General features: G+C 45.9%; 1 protein-coding gene across 1 annotated transcript in view; it reads left to right on the plus strand.

Moving 5' to 3' along the window:
* TCERG1L (transcription elongation regulator 1-like) overlaps positions 1 to 21,094 on the plus strand; it is a 106,343-nt gene extending 85,249 nt beyond the window's left edge. The window contains exons 9-14 of the mRNA XM_009997552.1: positions 3,425 to 3,579; positions 9,180 to 9,249; positions 12,221 to 12,356; positions 15,956 to 16,045; positions 18,910 to 19,028; positions 20,938 to 21,094. Of these exons, the coding sequence (XP_009995854.1) occupies positions 3,425 to 3,579; positions 9,180 to 9,249; positions 12,221 to 12,356; positions 15,956 to 16,045; positions 18,910 to 19,028; positions 20,938 to 21,094 (727 nt within the window). The remainder of the gene's footprint in view (positions 1 to 3,424; positions 3,580 to 9,179; positions 9,250 to 12,220; positions 12,357 to 15,955; positions 16,046 to 18,909; positions 19,029 to 20,937) is intronic.
* The last annotated feature ends 635 nt before the right edge of the window (positions 21,095 to 21,729 follow it).

The raw sequence follows: 21,729 nt of genomic DNA on the forward strand, positions 1-21,729 counted from the left end.
GGGAAAATGCACTGCCCTGGGTGCTGGGCAGCAATGCTGGGCTCCTGAGCTAGCTTTTCCTCCTTAATCATGTGCTTAAGGAAGTTGTGGGGAGGGAGCTGCAGGGAAGATTTTATCACTGAAAATAGGTTGTGTCTCATGAGCCAGGTTTCCTGACCACCTTCCCTTCAGGTGACTACATGCTGGGTAACTGAAGCTCTTGTGTCATTTTGAAGTAGATGAAAAATTTCAGGACTTTTTGTCCTGAACAGTTGACTAAAAGAACTTTTAACCTCCTTTACTCATATGATCATTGGTCTGTACTTGGTGGCTGGTACCTTTGGGAGCTCCACATAGATATCAGCCAGTATTTGCTATGGTGCCACTTTGTAAACCAGTGTTTTAAACACAGTCTGACATCCTACTTAATATTGACTGAATACATTTTGGTTTCCACCTTGACATCTGCTGCTCTGTGGTGTAGTGTAGAGGGGCCACCTGAGTCCTGCAGTGCCACAGGCAGGTGGTGGTTCCACCCTTTCTCATAGAGAAGAGCCATAGCCAGTGGCACCCACAGGGGGCTCTCACATCACCCCCTCTTCTCTGGCAGTGTCTACTAAGTGTTCAGATCCAAACTTATGATATTTTAATCTCTAAGGAGAAATCTTGCATTCCTTGGGATCAGGTAGAGGGGGTAGAGTCCTCATGTTCCACATTCTGAGGTGATAATGTCCCATCTGCCCCATGGCTGGTGGTGGAACATGGAGCATGTCTGTAGGGTGCTTCAGTCACAATTTACACATTTTTCTTTATCAGTTGGAGCTAGATATGCAGCCCAGGTTCAGCAAATCCCAAGCTTACTTCCAGCACTCTCCCCCCACAGTCTGGCCCCCTGCTCCTGCAGGGCCTGTGGTTGATGTGACATCACCAAGCACATGTCAGAAGTAGCTAAACCCCAAATTTCAATGGCAGGAAAATTTTCAGAAAAGTTATCAAACCTTATCTACCTTATGAAATAAATAAATAAGCTGATATTATCATCTTGTGCCCCTACTCATTATTAAATTACAGTTTTCTAAAGGGAACCATGAACATAACAGTATCTGCTTTTCCAGTTCATGCTCTGAGGCTGAAACACAATCCCATGTGTCCCCTGTGGCTGATTGGAACTGTTATTATAGCAGAGGGGAGCAGGTGACGTGCTACGTGGGAAACAGACATTAATTTGAAATTAAATGCCAAGTTATATTAGTCATGCAAAAGTGAAGAGGCCTCAGGAGGGACCAGGAGTGTCTGACCTGGGGGGATGCAGGCGAGCCCAGGTGGGGTTGGGTGAGCAATGAGCACCATCAGCGTGGAGGCACCACAGCATCCCACCAGGGAGCAAACACCCCTTCCCCACCCACTGGTTATAATCCCTGCCAGCAGCTTCAGCAGTGCCACGTGCACCTGGTAGCATCGTGGATCCCAAGCAAGGGGCTGGTTTCAGGTTCACCATCATTCCCAACCAGATCCCCAGAGGTTCACCCTTCCTGCCAGTGCAGGAAGTTGCAGCCAAGGGCAGTGCAAGGCAGGCATTGACACCTGGGCAGGCTTGGGCCTCTCCCTTGACTATAATTCTAACATTGAATGATATTATGATGATAACCCATTTAAATTAATCAGCTACATCTGCCCTCTTCACCTAAATGCCAAGATTTTTTTCCCCTTCCTTCTGGGATGGCTCTGGGATTTGTGGGAGGGAGGAATCTTCCTCTGAAACGTGCCTGCAGAAGTTCCTCTTGGTGGGTTCTGCAGAAGATGCTCGAGACTGGTGGGTCCTTGTTTCTGGGAGAACAGAAGTTCCCACAGCCCCAAGGTAGAAAGTAAGAAGCAGTAATTAGACCTAGTTGTGTAACAGTTTTAGAACATCCGTGTTGTAAGGCTCCCTCGTGATCCAAAAGGGAAAGTTACTAAAATATTGGTCATGTCTGTGTTGCTTAATTCAGGGTGTCAGAACTTCCACCAGATGTACGTGGGCCCAAAGCTCACACCTGGGTTTGTACCATCAGTTTTCAGCTCCTGTTCATCAGGAGAACATTTGACTCTGCTGGACACACCTGCTGTGATGTCCAGACCCCTGGCCCCCAGCTGCCCTGGTGTCCTCAGCTCCCCAGGGTTCCTCACCAGGGTTCTGTATTTTTCACTAGGTGTTTGGGCAAGATCAGTAGTGATGTCTCACCAGTGGCCCCCAGAATGTTGGATTATCCTATAACACTACTCTGCAGTGACAGAGTATTTTTCATTTTCACAGTCTTTAACCCAGACCAGACTTGTTTTGAACCAGTTTTGCTCACTGCTTTCAATCACAGTGGTGAGATTTGTTCTGTCCAGGTATTTATGCTGCAGAGAGAACAATATTTTCCCATTTTAAGTGTACGTGTGAGGAACTCAGGGTGTGTGTATGATGTTTGTTAGCTTCCATTATGATTCAGAAGGTGCAGGCTTGAGATTGATAATTTGTTTGTTTATTACACCCAGATTTAGTGAAGCAGAACATGAGGATTTTCAATGTCTGTAAAGGATGGTGCAATATTTATTTTCATGTTATTTTAGCTGATTTTAAATGAATGTTAACACAAAAAGTTGAACTGCTGCCCAGAGGAAATTTGCCCAGAGGAGCTGTGGAGTCCCCTTCTCTGGAGACATTCAAGACCCACCTGCATGCAGGCCTGTGTAATGTGCTCCTGGGGATCCCTGCTTTAGCAGGAGGGTTGGACTAGATGATCTCTAGAGGTCTCTTCCAACTCCAGTGATTCTGTGATTCTGCTGTTATGCAGCTTTTAACTGACCAAGTCAAGAAACTGGTGATTTGGTTGCATTTTTCAAATTTGACACAGAGCCCTTAAAAATCAACCTAAACTTTTGTGGCACATTTGGGTGGTGGCCAGGGGTTCCTGTCCTGCACAGACACTGGTGGGAGCTCATGGGGATGCCATGGGGGTGTCATTGGGATGTGATGGTTACACCTCCTCCTGCAGGAGCAACTGGAACAAGGTCTCACAGCCACCTGCCAGCAGCAGACACAGCCCTGGTGGGCTCATCACCTCATGGCCACTGAAGGGGTGGCTGCCCAGCCCCACTGCTGGGCTCCTGCCCCTTGCCGAGAGCATGAAATGCATTTTCCTGTGGCATCTCTTGCTGTGAGCACCACAACATTTCTCTTGACCCCATTCTTTTTCCCTTCTGTGATAGACCATTTCGCCTGCTGCTTTGTGGGGGCATTGGGGCCATTTCTATGCCATTTTCTTGATGTGCAGAGAGGTTGTGAACCTGAGGTGGCTGGCGTGGGCTGGCAGGGCCTGGGACGGGCTGTCAGTCTGAGAGGAGACTCACCCTGAGGGTGAACTTCTTGTTTCTTGGGTGTATCTGACATTATCTAAGCATAGTTTATCACTTGGACTAGGTGTGTAGTCTGGACTGGAGATGACCGGGTCTTCTTCTTCAACCCTACAATGCAGCTGTCAGTCTGGGAGAAGCCAGTGGACCTGAAGAACCGCGGCGACATCAACCGGATCATCGAGGATCCTCCTCACAAGCGCAAGCTGGAAGCTGCAGCAGGTAACTCAAGCCCTGTGATTATTGGCCTCTATTTAAACTCAGATGTTGGATGAAACCTGGCCGACTAAACACGCTGAGTGGAAGTTTGATAACCGTGATTAGAAGGGGTTTCCTTTTGAGATTGCACTTAACAAATTGTGTTAAGATCGGTGTTTAACGCAAAGTCCTCACCTGCCCTGAAAGGCTGAGCTGGGGGGTGGAGGGTTCTCCTGGTTGGCTGGGAAGGAGCAGGTGACTTCTTATACTGGATGAATCTTTGATGTGTAAAACTCCCCTCAGCAAACACCGTCTGTATGTTTTATGACACTTCTTTCCAGGACGTGCATTAGGAATGCATTGGCAGTGCATTATTCAGCTGGTACACGAAAGCAGATGCTCTGCATCTGCTGATTGTTCAGCCAGTTAGGGGGCTGGGGGGTAGGGGAATCCCAGGCCTGAATCTCTAAGGAGAGCTAAAAGGTTTGGTGGAAACATAAGTGCTTCCATCTCACCGTGGCTTTGCCAGGCACCTTCTCAACACTGGAGATTCCTGAAGGGAGAACTGCAGAAAGCTGTGTTCAGTGGCTCAAAATGCCATTTAAAGGATGCCCCTGGTCCATCATTTGTTCCACCAGGTGACTTTCCAAAGATTCTAGATCACCAGCTGATGTTGGCTCCCCCTGCCCTGTTATTGGGAGCTCTCCAGACCATGTTATTGCTCCTTTTATTTCCTGATGCTTCCCATTGCCTGTCCCATGGGAGTGGTGTCAGTAAGACCTGCTGTTCCTGGGGGATGTCTGGGTGCCCAGCACTGACTTGAAATGCTGCTTGTCTTACTCAACTGCTTATCACTCTGGAATATTCTGCTTTTTGGCAGTTTCACTGGAAACCCTTCCCCAGCCAACATCTGTCCTTTGGTGGTGAGGTCTGGAAAAATGTTCTTTTCAAATGCAGTATTTTATAACTAAAAACCCAGGTCCCCTTTTATACTTTGACCATGGGGGCTGCAATGATCCCCAGGCACAGCCCCCAGTTCACTACCCCAAAAGGGGGGACTGGGAGAGTGCACCTGGGGACTGAAAAAAAACAACTGGTGTCTGTAGGTGCAGAAAATGAGCAACAATTGGGATTTATGTTGCAGGATTATGTTGAGCAGTAATTTACTGAAGAAAAGATACAGAGAAGTGGTTTTCTGTGAGTGTAGTCCCTGCCAACACAAAATGTCAGTACATTTTTCAATATAAATTTCAACTGTCAGATGCTTGTGTAGATACCATTTCTGTGTGTGGCTTGAGTGACTTTTGCTGTGTATCTGATCGTTCCAAAGTATCTGCCCAAGTTCATTCCTCAGGAGGAAAACATGGCAGAATTTTATTTTTTTATTAAAGGATCTATTGAAAGATCAATTAATTATTGACAAGGGGGAATGATGGCCAAAGACAAAACTGAGGATCATTGTTGCTGGTCTATAATTAATTAATAAGAAGAGCCTAAAGTCATTCTTGATACGTGCCACAGGAAAAATCTGATTTTTGCTGAGTGTTCCATCCTTTTTATTTATTATCTATAAGTACCACCAAGATTTGATTCATGCATCAGTTTCTTTATGACCACGGTTTTCACTGTTGCTAATAGTCTTCATCTTCCTTGATTTAACTGGGACTTGCAGTTGCTCAGGGTTTGAGACAGTCAGGTTATAATTAGTATATATTAGCTGCTGAGGTGAAAGGAATTATTTGTTACTATTTCTCTTAGCTTGTAATCTCAGGTAAATAAATAACACAAATGAGCTGTGTGTTTGCAACAATGGTTGCCAAATTTGTTTAGCTTAGTTGCTGCTGCTGAGTTTTAATTAGGGTTTTTAAATCAAAGGCACAAAGAAAGTTGGCAAGTGTGGTTCCTCACGGGGAGCTGCGGGTTGTCTGCGCGTCGCTCCGCCACAGATCAAGTGCATTGATGATTTAGGCATAAATGAGAAATTAGCCATTTATCAATTACTCTGCCTCCACCAAGTATTAATTCTTAGGGAGATTTATGGAGGTGTCGTGGCTCTGCACTAATGGGTTCCCTTCAGGCCAGCCCCTGGAATGCTGGAGGTGCAGCTCCTCCTGTGCCTCTGGAGAGGTTCTGGACCAGTTCTGCCCTGGGCCCACTGATGGGGACATCACCTGGGTGCAGGGACCCACCACCAGCCAGGCATAGGGATGGAGATGGCACTCCCAGGACTTGCAAACCTTGATTTTAGGATCAGAATCCCAGACTGGTTTGAGTTGGAAGGGACTTTAAAGATCATCCAGTTCCAACTCCCTGCACGGGCAGGGACACCTCCCACCAGCCCAGGCTGCTCCAAGCCCCATCCAACCTGCCCTTCAACACTGCCAGGGATGGGGCAGCCACAGTTTCCCTGGGCAACCTGGGCCAGGCTCTCCCCACCCTCACAGCCAAGAATTTCTTCCTAATGTCTCATTTAATCTCTCTTCTTTCAGATGGAAACCCTTCCCCCTCGTCCCATCCCTCCCTGCCCTTGTCCCAAGTCCCTCCCCAGCTTTCCTGGAGCCCCTTCAGGCACTGGAAGCTGCTCTAAGGTCTCCCTGGAGCCTTCTCTTCTCCAAGCTGAACACCCCAACTCTCCCAGCCTGGCTCCAGAGCAGAGCTGCTCCAGCCCCCCCATCATCTCCATGGTCTCCTCTGGAACCTCTCCAACAGCTCCATGTCCTTCTTGTGCTGGGGATTCCAGAACTGGACCCAGCCCTACAGGAGGTCTTGCTAGGACAGAGCAGAGGGGGAGAATCCCTCCCCTTGCCCTGCAGCCCAGGACACAGTTGGCATTCTGGGCCATGTCCCCAAGTCTGAGCTGTCTGAGAGCAGCGTGCAACATCATCTGGGGCCAGTTCTGTCCTTGTCCCTAGCTGTCATTACTCCTGTCTCAGTACAGTGTCAAGCTGACCATAAAGCTGTATTTTCCCTCAAAGATTCCTTTAAATGCTTCTGTCGTATTCCTGCTCCTCCACTTGTAAAATGTTTTGTCTGGATGTTTAAGCTGAGGACATTATTACTTCAGCTAATTACAAGAAAACTGACATCCTGGCTACAGGAAATGGCAAGCTGATTGGTACTTTGTGTGATCCCTCCTCAAATCCAGTTATGATTTAGTTTACTCTGTCCCCACAAACGTTTTGGACCCTTTAGCATTCAGACACAAACATGAATTACAGTCCCAGAAACCATAGTTAAGCTCCTGGGCCACGTGTGGGTGCCAGGACAAAACTGCAAATCAGGTTTTCGTGTGTGGCCAGTGGATTGAAAAGGCTTTAACTCACCTGATAAATGCTGGTGTTTCCTCTTTGTTCTGGAAAATGAGCCGGAATTCATGACATGGCAGGGATTAGCTGCATGATTTAATTAATCAGCACAGAGCTTGATAGACCATCTGATTGGGGCAGTGCTGTGCTTCATGGTTTCATGGAAAGATTACTGTCAAGTAATGCTCCTCCTCAAAGCTTTAAATCAATTAGCAGGTTTTGTGCTCGGCTGCCTCGCTTCCCTCTCAAAGAGAGTTTATACCAGAGGTGATTCAGTGGGTGCCTGAGTGAGAGCACAGACACCATCCATCAGGTCTTACTGGGTTTTCCAGGGCACTGAAATTATAAGCCATGATGCTGCCTCTCAGCTCAGCCCACTTATCCAAGACCAGGTACCCATGGCAGCCCCTCCTGCAGGCAAAGCCAGAAGGATGTGGTGTGCCCAGCTCTGTCAGGAACCAGCACACACTGGAATCAGGCTGTGTTGTATCACATTTTTTATCTGAAAGCTGTATGTGGAAAGATGGTTTGGGTGGGCTCTGGGAGGGTGAGAGCCGAGCAGGAGCTGCCTTGCAGGTGTGGCTTTGCTTTGGCTATCACCAAGGCTGGAAAAGACCTTTAAGCTCCTCAAGTCCAACCTATGACCTGACACCAGCACAGCAGCCAGACCAGGGCACTAAGTGCCACCTCCAGCTTTTCCTTGAACACCTCCAGGGATGGTGCCTCCACCACTTCCCTGAGTCGTGGGTACGTTTGGTAGGTCAGCTCTGCCTTCATCTCTCCCTGAAAGCACCATCAAGTGCCTTTTCACCTCACTGCCCTCAGGATTCATTAGTGTTGAGGCCACTGCTGCCTCTGCATGTCCTGCAGCTCCTGCTTAATACCTTCCTAACATTTCTGTTGGATTACCTGCCACCTCCTGACTTCACAGCTTGTTTTTCCTGTCACTTTGCATTTTTGAGTATCCCAAAGAAGAATTTACCAAGAAGAGATAATAGTTCTAGCAAATTTATGTTCATTTAAAACATGATTAAATCCATGTATGTATTCATAATGCTCGTCTACTGTCAGCAATGTTGAGACCAAACTCTCTGTTTTGCAGTGCCACTTGGTTCTCCTTGGTATCCCTTCAAGTTGCAGTTAGCAAAGTGTTTGTGCACTTAGAATGAATTAAGGAGAACGTTTACTGGATAGATACCAATAAACATGTCATTTCCCTAAAACAGAGAAACAAATTGAGCTAAGAACAAGATTTTTAATTTGAAACTTGAAACAAATGCCCAAATTTCTATTAGCTTCAATGGTACAAAGACTGGACCCATTTTCTAGCAGATCTCTGGGCATCTCATCTGATTTCAGAGAGATCAGGTCTCCACCATACCAATGTATTAAAACCTTTTATCTCCTTGACCTAAGTTCAATTTTATATCTATTTTTAATTTCTTCATAGTTTTCCAGATAGTCAAGTCATGTCTTCATTGCCAGGCTAATACAACAAGGTTGCAGTTTTGTCTTTCTGGTCTTCCCCAAGCCAACTACATCCAGTTTCAGTTTTTGTATCCCTCAACTTATTTGTGATGATGAACTCCTGGAGAGTCCCCAAGACAAACCAAGGACTGGGTGGACATGGCTTCTGGTGGTCTGGCCATGTCAGTGTTGGTGAAAGATGCCATTTGTGTACTTAAAAAATAAGGTTCTAGAGATAAATATCTGTTCCATGCTCCATGTTTGTGATGACTGACAATGCAACCCCAGAGTCCTCCAAGGACAAGGCCAAACCAGGAGTGTGACATTGCCTTGGAGTTACCCTACAACAACAGCACAAGCATGGAGGTTGTTGGTATCTCCACAGCCTTGCTGTGCTGGGGATGGAACTTCTGGAAATGTGCCATTATGTTTGCTTCTGTAAGACAGAGAAATGAGCTGAGGAGGTAAGTTCTAGTGCCAGGGCTGGCAGTAATTTTGCAGAAATGTCTTTGCAGTTGTATTTTTAAGGGAAGGGAGGAGGGAATATCAGGTGAAACAATAACAAGATGTAAATAAAATCATGTCACAAACGAACAATAAGCAATTTAGTTCATGACATGAGCAATGAGCAGTTTTTCAGAATGAAGATGGTTGGGTTTATTGCTGTCTTTCCTTTGGACGAAGGTGTTTCTGAGGATCTGATGAAATATGTTATTTTTAAAACACCCTGTGGAGAGTGAAAAATAGCAAATACCTCAGCTGGGGCCAAAGACAAGAAAGGAAAAGTTAATCTGAGGAATTTCTATTCCCACTTACCTAGTTCAAATCTAATAACTGTTTATTTCTTTTTAGCAGATAAATGTGTCAGTTCTTGTCCAGGGGATGAAAATGATGATCTTAGCATCAAGACTAAGAGAAATAAGTAAGTTCTAAAGTTTACTTATCTATTTGTGATGTTGGGAAGTCTGGCACAAAGAGGTGCAAAGAACAAGACAATTATTTCCTTCTGTGTAGAAAACAGCAGCAGCACATGATGAGTGTCATTCCTAAGGCAGCTCCATGGTTCTCTAAAATCTGTGCTTCCCTTGAGCAGCATCTGAGTAGCTCTTACCTACTCTGAAATGGTTAAAAAAAAAAGACTGTGTGGATAAGTAGTTATTTCAAAGCCATTGGATAAAAGCTTTGTCTCCATTGATGTGAAGCAGATATTTTTTCACTGGTGTCAGGGTTTCCAGGCTCCTGCTCGGAAATAGCTGGAGGTGTTTCTGTTCCTCTGCTTTTATTTGACCTTTATGACCATGTGTGCTTCAGATTCTCATGAAATAACTGGCAAAAAGCCACGTGCCAAAGAAGCAACTCCCTCACCCTTTGCCAAAAGAGCAGAAAATGAAGTAAACACTTCTGTTTTGAGAAGTGCCTGAAAGGCATTTTATTGTCTTCAGCCAGTAACTGTGTGTAGTGTCAGCTGTTGCTGCAGGTTGGAGCCATTAAAAAATTACAGCTGTACAATAAATCTGCACAATAGGTTGTATTTTGGGGGGGCATTGTGATGAGCAAGCACAACGAATTTCAGTATTTTCCAAGTGGATATGTTGAAGATAACTCTGTTCTGTCTTATATTACCATCCCTGCTCTCCTACATTGGGTGGTTCTTTTGACCTCGTTAAGATTTTCTGTGGATCCATATCATTATTGTGAAGGAAGAACCAGATACTCCCAGTTCAATACTCAGACTATTTTAATAATTTAATGCTTACTATAAGAGTGTATTTATATTTTATAGACACTGTGTGTACTTTTGCTGTTTACATAGCATTTAGTATTCATGAACAGTATAAATGTTAATATTTAGTATAAAAGTGTGTAAGAATGTTTTTATTGACATCAGTGGGGCTGACAATGATGGGCAATATTGTGTCTGTGCTGGTCACTGTGCAGTTCCTCTCAGTGAATGGGTGAGAAAATGTGAAAATGTTTTTCTGTTCATGTACATAAATGGAATTCTAGGAATTCAGAAGTTTGTTCACAGAACTCCAGAAAAATGTCCTTGCTCAGGCATTGCCTTAGCAGAGTAGTCTGTGCTGTGTCAGGAGGTTGGGCAGTGCCTCCTTCTCTGGCTGCTTGGGAATAAGGAACATTGTCTCATCTTTGATGGGATCCTGTGCCTTCTTCACTTGCAAGAGTAACTTTTGTTTGTTTAGTCTCTTCTTTTCTTTCATGTGTAGGATAACAAATGACACAACCTTTGTCATACTTGATATTTCTGTCAAGGTATTCACAGAGAGGATATTTAAAGCTTGGAGAGCCCTATCATAAGTTCTGGTTTTAACTTGAAAAATAAATCTTTATATTAGAGGAACATTTTTCTTTACATTAGTGGGATCCAATTCTCATTTGCTGCATGTGGGCAATTAGTCCACCACCCAATGCATAAGGAGGGCAGAGGGGCTCTGCTGGTCCTTGGCTGCTGGAGCCCTGCACAGTGTTTCTCCTGGCTTGCAAGAACTCTTTGTGTGCACTAGAAATTGGATTGGGCCTGTCATGGATCATGCCACAAAATAAAATTTGCCATTATGATATAAAAGCCACTGTCATTCTGTGAAGAACACCAATCTGATATCTCTGAAATCACTGGTGATGCAGCATCATTTTAGGATAAATGTAAGTGTAATGTAATTATTTGTAGAAGGAAGATAATACACTGGGGCTCACATTACATGCTCATCTAATTCATCTGCTTGGAGAAAAAAAAGTGTTTTCCTGCTTAAATTTCAAACTAAGTATTATTCCATAGTGGTGGAAATTACATTGGTAGGAGATGCAGTCATGCCTAGTAGGAGACTAAAAATCAAATCACCTTGTACTTTCCTTATCCTCATTTGAACCTTGTGATCACTTTAAGGCTCCTGATCTTTCCAGAAAGAGCCTGAATTTGTACCAAACCCCTCCCAGCTGGGCCCTGAGCAGGAGTCTGGTTCCGAGGTCTGAGCTGGCCAACTCCTGAAGTTTGGAGTTTCATGTTCCCACCTCAAATCCCATCACCTCCTGGAGCACCTCCCCCCTGCCTGGGAGGTCCCCACCACACTGACCTCCCCCTGCAGACACTGAGGGCACATGAGGCCAAATCTTAGAGAGCATCCCTCTCACTCTGCTGCTGCTGTGTGCTTGAAACTCAGAGTAAACTGTTCTTCTGTCCTGAAATGGTCACTCTGGACCTGCCTTTATCCCAGGGGTCCAGTAGGCAAGAGGGCTCAGGCAAGGAGCAGGAGAAGCTCATTTATTCCAATCAGATGCAATCTGGGAAGGTCTGTCGGGATGGGTAAGGAAGGACCTGCTGGCCCAGACATTTATTCCAATCAGATGCAATCTTGGAAGGTCTGTTGGGATGGGTAAGGAAGGACCTGCTGGCCCAGACAGGCAGGTTCCTTGCTGAGGCTTGGCTGGTGACCTGCCCTGGGAGGGAGCTCAGGGGCTGCAGGATCAGCCAGTAAGTTGGTGTTGGCTTCCAGTGGGGGGACATAAACAGGAAAGAGAAATAAAACAAGGGAAGTGAAACGAAACAAGGTGAGTCTCTCCAGTTGCTCCTGGAAGGTCTCCACTCCTGGACAGATTTTATATCAAGCTGTCACTTTTCTGTAGTATGAAGTACAGCATGGTGCCTGGCTGCTGAGGTCTTCCTGGACCACAGCACTAGAGTGTCCTCCTGCTGCAGGAGGTTCAGAGGCCCCTGGGCACCCTCCAGCCCCGTGCTGGGCTAATGAGCCACAGGGCTCAGGCACCAGCTCCCTGCACCCGGAGGGGTCCTGCCAGCCCAGAGAGTTTTCTGCAGAGGGTTCAAAATCCTCTCCCCAGGTGACAATTACTGACCTGTTTTCTATCTTGCCTTGTTAAAGAACAGAAGATGCCCAAGCAGCTGACCAGGGGAAGGCTGAAATGGAGGAGAAAAGTGAGGAGGCATCGGGAGGGCAGGTGTCCCCTCCCCTGGAGGAGCGCATCACTCGTTTCCGAGACATGCTGCTGGAGAGGGGGGTAAGGAGGGCCTGCCTGGCTGTGGCACAGCTCAGGTGGGCAGCAGGGCACCACCTGCTGCTGCAGGGGCTGCTCCATAACTGTCACTTCACGGGCAAATGGAGATGTTTTGATTTCTCTCTATTAACCCTGTCGGTTTTGTGATACTTCACTGTGACTTTTCTTCTGATGCCATCCAGTCCAAGGTGACCAGCAGAACTTGCAGTCCCTTGCAGGTGCAGACCCACAAAAATCCCTGTGGACAGCCCCAAAGGTACCTGGGGGCAGCCACCCCACCAGTGCAGAGCAGAGGCTCAGTGTGGCATGGGGACTTGCAGCCACCCACCATCCCAGGGTCTTGCACAGACCCCAGAGCTGTTCATTACACGCTGAGCAAAGGATGCAAGACAAGTCATGTCCATCACCAGGAAGACAGCACCAGGCTCAGAAACACTCCTGGCAAGCCCTTTGCTTTTTTTTTTGGCATGGGAGAGGTCTCAGCACCCAAACTCCAGTGATCCCACCACTGTGAAGCCAAGTTCACTTACTGGCCATCTGAAATCCATGCAGTCTCTTTGGAAAGGAGGTACTGGAGTCTCAGGAGAGTTTAGAAAACCTGCCCTTTTCCTTGGACCTCCCTGGCTGTCCTTGGCCTCCCTTGAGAAGAGCTGGTGGTTCCTGCAGAAGCTATGGGACAGGAGCTGGGGGGTGGGAGGGGAAGTGCCAGGTCTTTGGGCTGAACAAGAAGAGGTGGCCCCACCATGGTTGGGCAGCCAGAGCACCTGGAGCATCGTGTCCCCTGGGCCAGCACAGACCTGCCTGCCACAGAACTGGTACCAGTTCTGGGAGGGTCTGGAGCTGTTGCAGCCATCTCATGGTGACCTCTTTGAGGTTACGAGCTGGGAGATGGAGCAGAAATTCAGCTGGCAGGTAGAGCCTTCTGCACTGGGAGCCTCCTGACCAACGGGGAAATAGGACCTACAGATCTCGTAGGAGCATCTGGTGACTGGTTTGGTAAAGAGCCTCAGCCTGGTGTCTGTTTCCTGAGGCAGCATTTAAGAGCCTGTCCTGAGCTGACCACACACAGGCTGCCATCAACAGGAGGAATTTTGGATGCCATTATTTATATACACAAAATCACCTCTGCAAAAATTCATCTCCGTTTGTCCCTTTTTCCAGAGAACTGATGAATCTGAGTGTGAATGGAATTAATAAGCATGCTGGGTTTGAGTCCTCATCCTGCCAATGTAAATGGGGGTATAAGGGAGCAGTGTGTGCAGATTTCATCCCTCCTTCCAACACTCTGCAAATATATATTCTATAGAAGTTCCTGTCATTTCTGTAAAGAAAAAAATCCAAGGTGTCTGTTGTTAGGCAGTAAAGCCTAGAAAAATTATCACCAGTAATCAGCAGGCTTTAAAGGTAGATAATGAGATCTTCAGAGCTCAACAGTAAATTATCTCCATGACAGACCTGCTTTATTAATCCATTTTGTTATTTATGCTTAACAAATGCAGAGTGCCATAAAAGAATCCTGGCTGAAGACTTCAGCTGGCATATTTTAAGTCAGGGGGCAGTAAGTCAAAATTTGAAAGTATTAGGGATGTTTTATAATAGGATTCCTCAAGTGTTTTCAGTGCAAGAGTCAGATTTGCTCATAAAAATAAGGAATTCAGGACATTTACTGTTTGGTTTTGCTATTATTTAAAAATGTATAGGTAATAGAGTACCTTGCTTTCTCCCTGAGCATTTAAAAATGTGCAGACAAGCTGCTGGTTAGCTCAGCTGGTTGGCATTGCTTGGAGGGCAGTGAGGCCTTTGGTGTTATTTTAAACTGATTATTTAATTAACATCTCCTGCCATTTGCTTGTAATGCTGTTATTTCCCAAGTAGTTACTTGATGGCATTGCAAGGAGCTTGAACTAGATGGAAGTTTTTCAGTGTGGTTCTGAATCTTCCTATACAAGTTGTATCAACAGAAGAGAATTTATTGTAACATTTTAAAAATAGAAGTGACTTTTTGGTGTGGCTCCAAGCTGATGGCACTGTTCTTAAGTCTGTGGCAAGTTTCCCTATGTAAAAATGTAATCTCTGATATCCTCCTGGAGGTTTCAAGGTTTCCACAAAGTGCAGAGGGGAAGAGGATGATTTAAGCCTCTTCCTGGCTCCCTCACAGCCACAGCAGTAACACTTCCCCATGCTGCATTTCTGGGAAAGGCTCTTTGCTGGGATGCTCTTGGTAAACCAGGCTTTTGGAAAGGATTCCAAGTTACTTTTTTACTCAAGATGTGACTTAATACTGGGGAGATAAAAGGGAATCTGGGGGGTCCTAACCCCAACCTTCTTGTCTCCAAACAATTATTGCAGTCTCAATACTATCCTAAAGAATAAATTAAAAACCCCAAATAAACAGAGGTAGAATTGGGTTTTATTCCTCCACCCTGTTTTTCAAACAGACCCAAAGACCCCATTTCTAGAAGGACAAAGCACTGAACCCCATTTTTCACTGTCTCTTACTGGTGGAATGTCCCATGGGAGGGGAGAAGACCATGATACACGTTGGGAGATGCATGAGAACCTTCCCCATTTCTCTGCACTTGCAGAGCTCCAGAGTGAGTATCCTGAGCAGCCAATGGCTCAGCCAGTCCCAGCCCTGCCCTGGGCAGGGGCATCTCCTGCTAGACCAGGTTGCTCAGTCCATTTTTAACCCACTTTGCTTCAGCAGAGCTTCCCTCTTTGACAGCAAATTTCTCTGTTTTAATTACACTTCACGTACTTAATTTTTTTAGTGGATTTACTCTTCTTTGTAATTAAATGGTGTGATTAGAATATTTTATGTTACTCCAGAGTTCCCTGTTAATTACTTTGTTACAGAGATGTTGTACCAGGTTCAGGCTCAGGAGTTCAGCCTGGTGTTCCCAGACTGTCAGTTTGTAAAAGCTCCAGGCAAAGGGACCTGCTGGGGTTCCTGGTGGTCCCTGCACTCACTGGTGGCTGAGGTTTCAGGGCTGAACATCTACAGGAATGTGATATTCCCATGTCGTGGGGATGTGAGGGATGTGCAGGGCTTGGGTGGACACTCCAGAGACCTGGATTCACTGGAAAAAGGTGGAAGCCTTGAAAAGGAGGAGATGTGACAGCAATGCTGTTGGAGGGAAGGGGCACGTGTGCTACAAACACATAGTTTTTTGAAGATGTTCACCATCAATTCTTCAGTGTGTGCATCCCCTGCCATCCTCGTTTGGGTTGTAATTGAAGTTTGGGAGAGAAGAGGAGCTAAAGCCAAGGTAATTACTTAAATGGAAATTGATGCTTCTGTTGTACAAAGGGGATAATAACATGGCAGTTTCCTCCCTGCTGCACATTCTTTCCATCAAAAATGTGGAACGAGCATCTCCCAGATACTCACTAAGATGTCCTGGAGCAATTCAATGCTAATGGTGTGGGGGCATCCAGAGCACTGCCAGAAACAGATTAAAATTCAGCTTCCGACCACTCCAGGCATCCTGCCGAGGGTTCATTAGCTTTCTGAACTGCTCTTTTGCTTCACCTTGGAACATTTTCTTCTCTCACGTCCTTATTGAAATTCCTTAATGCAACTGTGTTTGTGTACTTCACAGGTTTCAGCATTTTCTACGTGGGAGAAAGAGTTGCACAAAATAGTGTTTGATCCACGCTACCTTCTGCTGAATCCCGAGGAACGCAAGCAGGTGGGCACAGCCTCCAGCAGAGCTGCTGCTCTGCAGCAGCCACCTCCCAGATTTACCCTGGTGACAGGGTAATCATCAGCTTGGGAGGGCAAAAAAGAGCTGCATAAAATTAAAATTCCCTTTTGAAGACCTCCCTCCCTGGCAGTGTTGAAGGGCAGGTTGGATGGGGCTTGGAGCAGCCTGGGCTGCTGGGAGGTGTCCCTGCCCATGCAGGGGGGGTTGGAACTAGATCATCTTTAAGGTCCCTTCCAACCCAAACCAGTCTGTATTTCCATGATTCAGTGAGACTTGCAGTGTAGGCTCAGCTCCTGGGAAGGTGCTGTCTCCTTTGCAAAGGAGTGGTCAGAAGGGAGTTTGCACACAGAGATGAGCTCCAGGTGTCTGGGGCTGTAGGAACAACTCCTGTGGAGTCTGGGAAACTGGGCTGCAGGGAGGGAAATGGCTGTAAGGTAATGTTTCCACTCTGAATTATTTAAATATCATGAGGAGGCTGTTTCATTTTTGTGACAGAGAGCATTTTCTAGGGGTTTGGCAGTATTCAGTGCTCTGTTTTGCAGTAATTGTACTTGCTGGACATAACCGGATTGAGCACTGTGGCTGTGCTGGTGTTTGCTGGAAAGGGCTTCATTTTCCTGGCAAACTGCAAAGGGCACTTTTTGCTACCTTGATTATTGGGGCATTAATTAGCACTAAGGACCTAAAAGGACCCCAGGGCTGCAGCTGAGTTTAACAAATTTAGAAGAGGTACAGGGATGTTGCAGAGAAGGGAAATGCTTCTGTTCTGTAGTTATTTATCTTCCTTGCCAGTCTTTTGTCATCCTGGAGAAAGAAGGAAGAATTTTTAATATTAAATTGTCCAGTTTTTAAATAAACATAAAGAAAAATGTACCTATTCCTATTCCATTGCACTGGGACCCAGATTGTCTTGTGGTTCTCCAGAGAGCTTCTTGGAGGTATTTACTGAGGGACTGAGGACATATATCTTCATTTACTCCCTTTCCAATATTTTCTTTCTGAAGAAAAAAAAGTGAAATATAATAATAATGAAATATGTGAAGGAAAATGTGAGAGAAACTGCTAGAATGGGAAGTACTGCTAGACAGGAGGCTAAACAGGGAGGTTGGTATTTATTTCAGGGAATCAGGAAGGACAAAGCCTAGGCCTTGATGAGTCAATCAAAATACATTGCTTCTTTCAGTTTATCAGCCTTAGAGTTGATATAATAAAAATACATCAGGAATACACCTCATGTCCTTGAAGCACTGCTGTGGGGGACCTCGTCTGCGGGTTGATGTGGTGCTCAAGGTTCTGAGGAACAAGCTCTTGGCAGTCTGCAGGTGGGACCCTGTAATTAGGCAGGGGTTGGCTCTGCAAGGGATGGCAACTCAGGCTCAGAGCTGAGGAGGCAGGGGGAGCTGGTCAGGAGCTCTTCTGCAAAACACGGTCAAAAACCAGCAGGGTTGGGAGCACGTGCCAGGTGTGTCACACCCTGTAGATACTGCACCTGAAGTGATGACTTCTAGATGTCCACTGTAAGTAATGCCATCTGGTTAGACCCCACTTTCCTCCAAGAAGTGGTTTGAGAAGGCTAGACTTGGACAAGAGCAGGTGTTGATTTAATGGCAGCACTTCTTGAAGTGCAGCTGAAATTAGCAGAAGACATGATTTAGTGTTATGGCAACATTTCCCTCCATGGGTGCTGGCTGTGTGGCCTGGCCAGAGCACCTGAGTGCCCTCTGAGTTGTGTGAATGAATCTGTGTTGGAGGGGGCAGAGGTGAGAAGTGGCTCACAATGAATGTGGGGAAGGGAAGGATGCTGCAGGTGGGTTGGGAAGGGCAGGGAAAGCTTTTTGGCTGCCTTCTGGGAACCTCCTCTTGACTGGAGTGTGTGTGGAGGTGGGTTTGACTGCCAGGGGTGCCAGCTCTGCTGTTGGTGGCTGTTCTCATGTTGCCTGAGGAAGGTGATGATCTATACTGAAGGTCTGTGGTTGGCTCCACTCGCCTACCAGTATTTCCAAGGGGTTATTAACAGTTGGAAGATGCTACTATGTTTAAGCAAGGAACAGTGAAGGGTAAAGGAGCAGCTGTATTAAAATAATACTAATTTTGATTTATTACCTTCATAATAGCTTCACTGATACCAGAAAGGCAAGCAATAACAGGGTCACCTACTTTATTTGTTCCATTTTTTTCCATCTTCTCTTACTCTCAATTTATGCAATTGGTTACAGTATAATCTATCCAGGTTTCCCAGGTTATTTATGGTACTTCTCTCGTGGCCATTTTTGATGTTTGCTTTTCCAGTTCTATTTCTTTTCTCTTCTCCATAACATCCAAAACACCAGTTGTGGCTTGGTTACTTTAGCTTCCATGGCATGTAGAGTTGCACCTGCACATCCTCATGGCTGATGAGGAAGCACCATGGTAGTAACCATCACATTTAATGTGTGCAAGTTGTGGTGGGGAAAGGGTGGGGAATACTGAAAGCTGATAGCATTTGGAGAAGATTTTTTGGGGGGGGTGTGAAAAATGTGATTAAAGCAGTTGGCAGAATTTTGTGACACTGTGAACTCCTCAACTTATGGCAAGGAAATGTGAGGGAGATGCTGAAGTCAGGAAATGCTGATGCATGCTGCACTTGCTGATTGAATGAAGATGCTTTCTTGTCCAACTTGCACCTTCCTCCAGCTACTTGTTTTGTGAGAACATTTATCAGTGCTGAGTGAACCAGACCCAGCTGCATGAGGCAGCACTGAGGGCAGATAAAACCCGTGGATTGCAAGACTGACAGCCCTTTGATCAGGCATAAATACCAGAAAGGCTTTGTTAATAAATGCAGTATCTTGTTTCCCTTTCTTGGAAAGATATTTGAACAGTTTGTCAAGACCCGGATCAGAGAAGAGTACAAAGAAAAGAAAAATAAATTGTTGTTAGCCAAAGAAGAATTTAAAAAGCTCCTTGAAGAATCCAAGCTATCACCAAGGTATGGCTTTGCCTTGTGGAGATTTGTTCTGATAAGCTCTCTCCTTCAGCCTCTGCTTATCAGAGGATGCCCTAACACTGAACTTGTGTACAGCCCGTGGTGCAGTGCTGGGCTCATGGTTCTTCCCTAACCTTTTACAGGATTTTGTTATATTTCTGGGAAAAGGAACACACCATCTTTATCTCAGTTCTCCCTCTCTCTGTTATTAAGAATGTGTCATATTTTGCATTGCCTATTTGTTTGATATGCATGTCTAAGGCCTAATGATAGAACACACACATTATCTATATCAAATCAGTATCTGAATGTTTAATTGTAGTTATATTAGGCAAAGAGGAGTAACTAGTGAAAAACTTGGGTTTGTTTTTTGATGGAAGAGAACAAAGTTTAGTATTAATACCACATCACCAAATTAAAATCAAGAATGCAATGCTGCATTTTTCTACACTGATCTTTAAGCACTGGCTCCAAAAGTGCACAGTGGCAGGTGCAGTGCTGAGGGCAGCACCTGCTCATTCATGTTGGATATGAAAATAAAGAGATCTGTATATTATAATCTGGCTAAAGATTTGGAACTAAGAAACTACAGTTTTCTCAACTGAAATACACAGTGGATGGGACAGCACTGCCTGCCCCAACACAGAGGTGCAAACAGCACATCAGGCTCCAGGGAACTACTCAGAACAAGAAGGTTTTTTACCAGAAACTGGCAACATTCATGACTAAAGTAGCAGCCAATTGCTGGTCTCAGCAACGATGTTCTCATTCCACAGGGGCAAACCCGTGTTTGTTCATGTTTCTTGCTGAGCTGGCAGGAGAGCACAGTGTCAGAGGGACTCACCCACCAGCTGTGGGCTCTGGGTGGCTGCTGATCCGCAGTGAAACGCCACGAGTGTTGGGAAGTGCTGGAGCTGGTGGTGAAATCCTGAGGGAAAGCTGCCTCTCTGTGGGTGTCAGTGGCACTGTGCCTGTCACTCACAGCTGCAACTAATCTTTAGCTGTTTCTAGAAAAGATCAAACCAGCTTGGTAGTCCACTGGAGACCATGTGCTCAAGGGTGGTAGGGCCTTTAGTAAGACCTTCAGTAGTGCCATCTAAGCAGGACAGTCAAAGGCATTCCTTTCCTATTGGCCATGGGTGGGGTTTTCTGCTCAATGATGGGCTAATTACTGAAACACTGGCCATCAGAGCTGGGGGGAGCACAGACTGAAACCTGAGCAAACACCGTGTTGGGGATTCACGACTGTCCTGCCAGGCACTGCCCCTGTTTTCCCAGTCAGAAGCTGGAGGTTGGCTCCTGCAGGCTGACCCGAGAGCCTCTGCCATGGCCTCCCCTCCCTTGTCCCCGGGGCTCCCCTCACCTTTGTGGGTGTCAGTGGCACTGTGCCTGTCACTCACAGCTGCAACTAATCTTTAGCTGTTTCTAGAAAAGATCAAACCAGCTTGGTAGTCCACTGGAGACCATGTGCTCAAGGGTGGTAGGGCCTTTAGTAAGACCTTCAGTAGTGCCATCTAAGCAGGACAGTCAAAAGGCATTCCTTTCCTATTGGCCATGGGTGGGGTTTTCTGCTCAATGATGGGCTAATTACTGAAACACTGGCCATCAGAGCTGGGGGGAGCACAGACTGAAACCTGAGCAAACACCGTGTTGGGGATTCACAACTGTCCTGCCAGGCACTGCCCCTGTTTTCCCAGTCAGAAGCTGGAGGTTGGCTCCTGCAGGCTGACCCGAGAGCCTCTGCCATGGCCTCCCCTCCCTTGTCCCCGGGGCTCCCCTCACCTTCCTGTCCAATATTCCCCACAACACCCCCATTTTTCATGTCTGTGGGAAAAGCCAAGTGTGATCCAGGTCAAAGAGCCTGATGTGGAGTGACAAGGTGGCAGCTTTACCATCTCTCTGTTTCCTGCAGAACCACCTTTAAAGAGTTTGCAGAGAAGCACGGACGAGATCAGCGGTTCCGCCTGGTTCAGAAGAAGAAGGACCAAGAGCATTTTTTCAACCAGTTCATACTTATTCTTAAAAAGAGGGACAAAGAAAACAGGATAAGGCTACGGAAAATGAGATAAAAGCTCCTGGAACTGGCAATAAATGCACAAGTCCGTGCTGTGGCTGCAGTCAGGAACTCGGGGGAAGGCTAAAGCCTTTGGGGCTAAACTGGCAACAGCTTGAGGAGGAAGTGGAAATCCCTGGGAGAAACTTTCTCTAAACAGAGTTTATTGGCCATATATTGAATTTGTGAAGGTTGTTCTGCAGGAATCTGAAGGGTATTTTGTTCTCAAAGAATTAATGTTTCATATTGAAGCTCTCTTTTGTACAACATCCAGAGTTTGATGCATTTCTAATTGCCGTGATATGTCAGTCCCTTAATTGTTTTAATTATGCAAATTACTTGTAATATACACAAATTATGAATCCAGTGCAGATTTGTAATTAAGCAGGGGCAGATGCCATCCATAACAATATCTCAAGATACTTTCTTCATTTAGGGGAATTATCTAAACCAGTCTTTGGGCAACTTTATGCATTACCAGGAAGTGTTTGGAGTATGGTGGTACGCAGGAATTCATCACCCCGTGTGCATATGTCTCTGTCCAGTTCTCTGAGTAGTAGTAATAAGATATTAATTGTTAATCCAGTGAAGAGTGTGGAAATCTTGGCATTTGTTCCTTAGGAAAACTTCCCCAAGTAAGAAATTGCTTTC

This window comes from Chaetura pelagica, unplaced genomic scaffold (genome assembly GCF_000747805.2).
Source record: "Chaetura pelagica isolate M959 unplaced genomic scaffold, ChaPel_1.0 scaffold185, whole genome shotgun sequence".
Taxonomy (NCBI): domain Eukaryota; kingdom Metazoa; phylum Chordata; class Aves; order Apodiformes; family Apodidae; genus Chaetura; species Chaetura pelagica.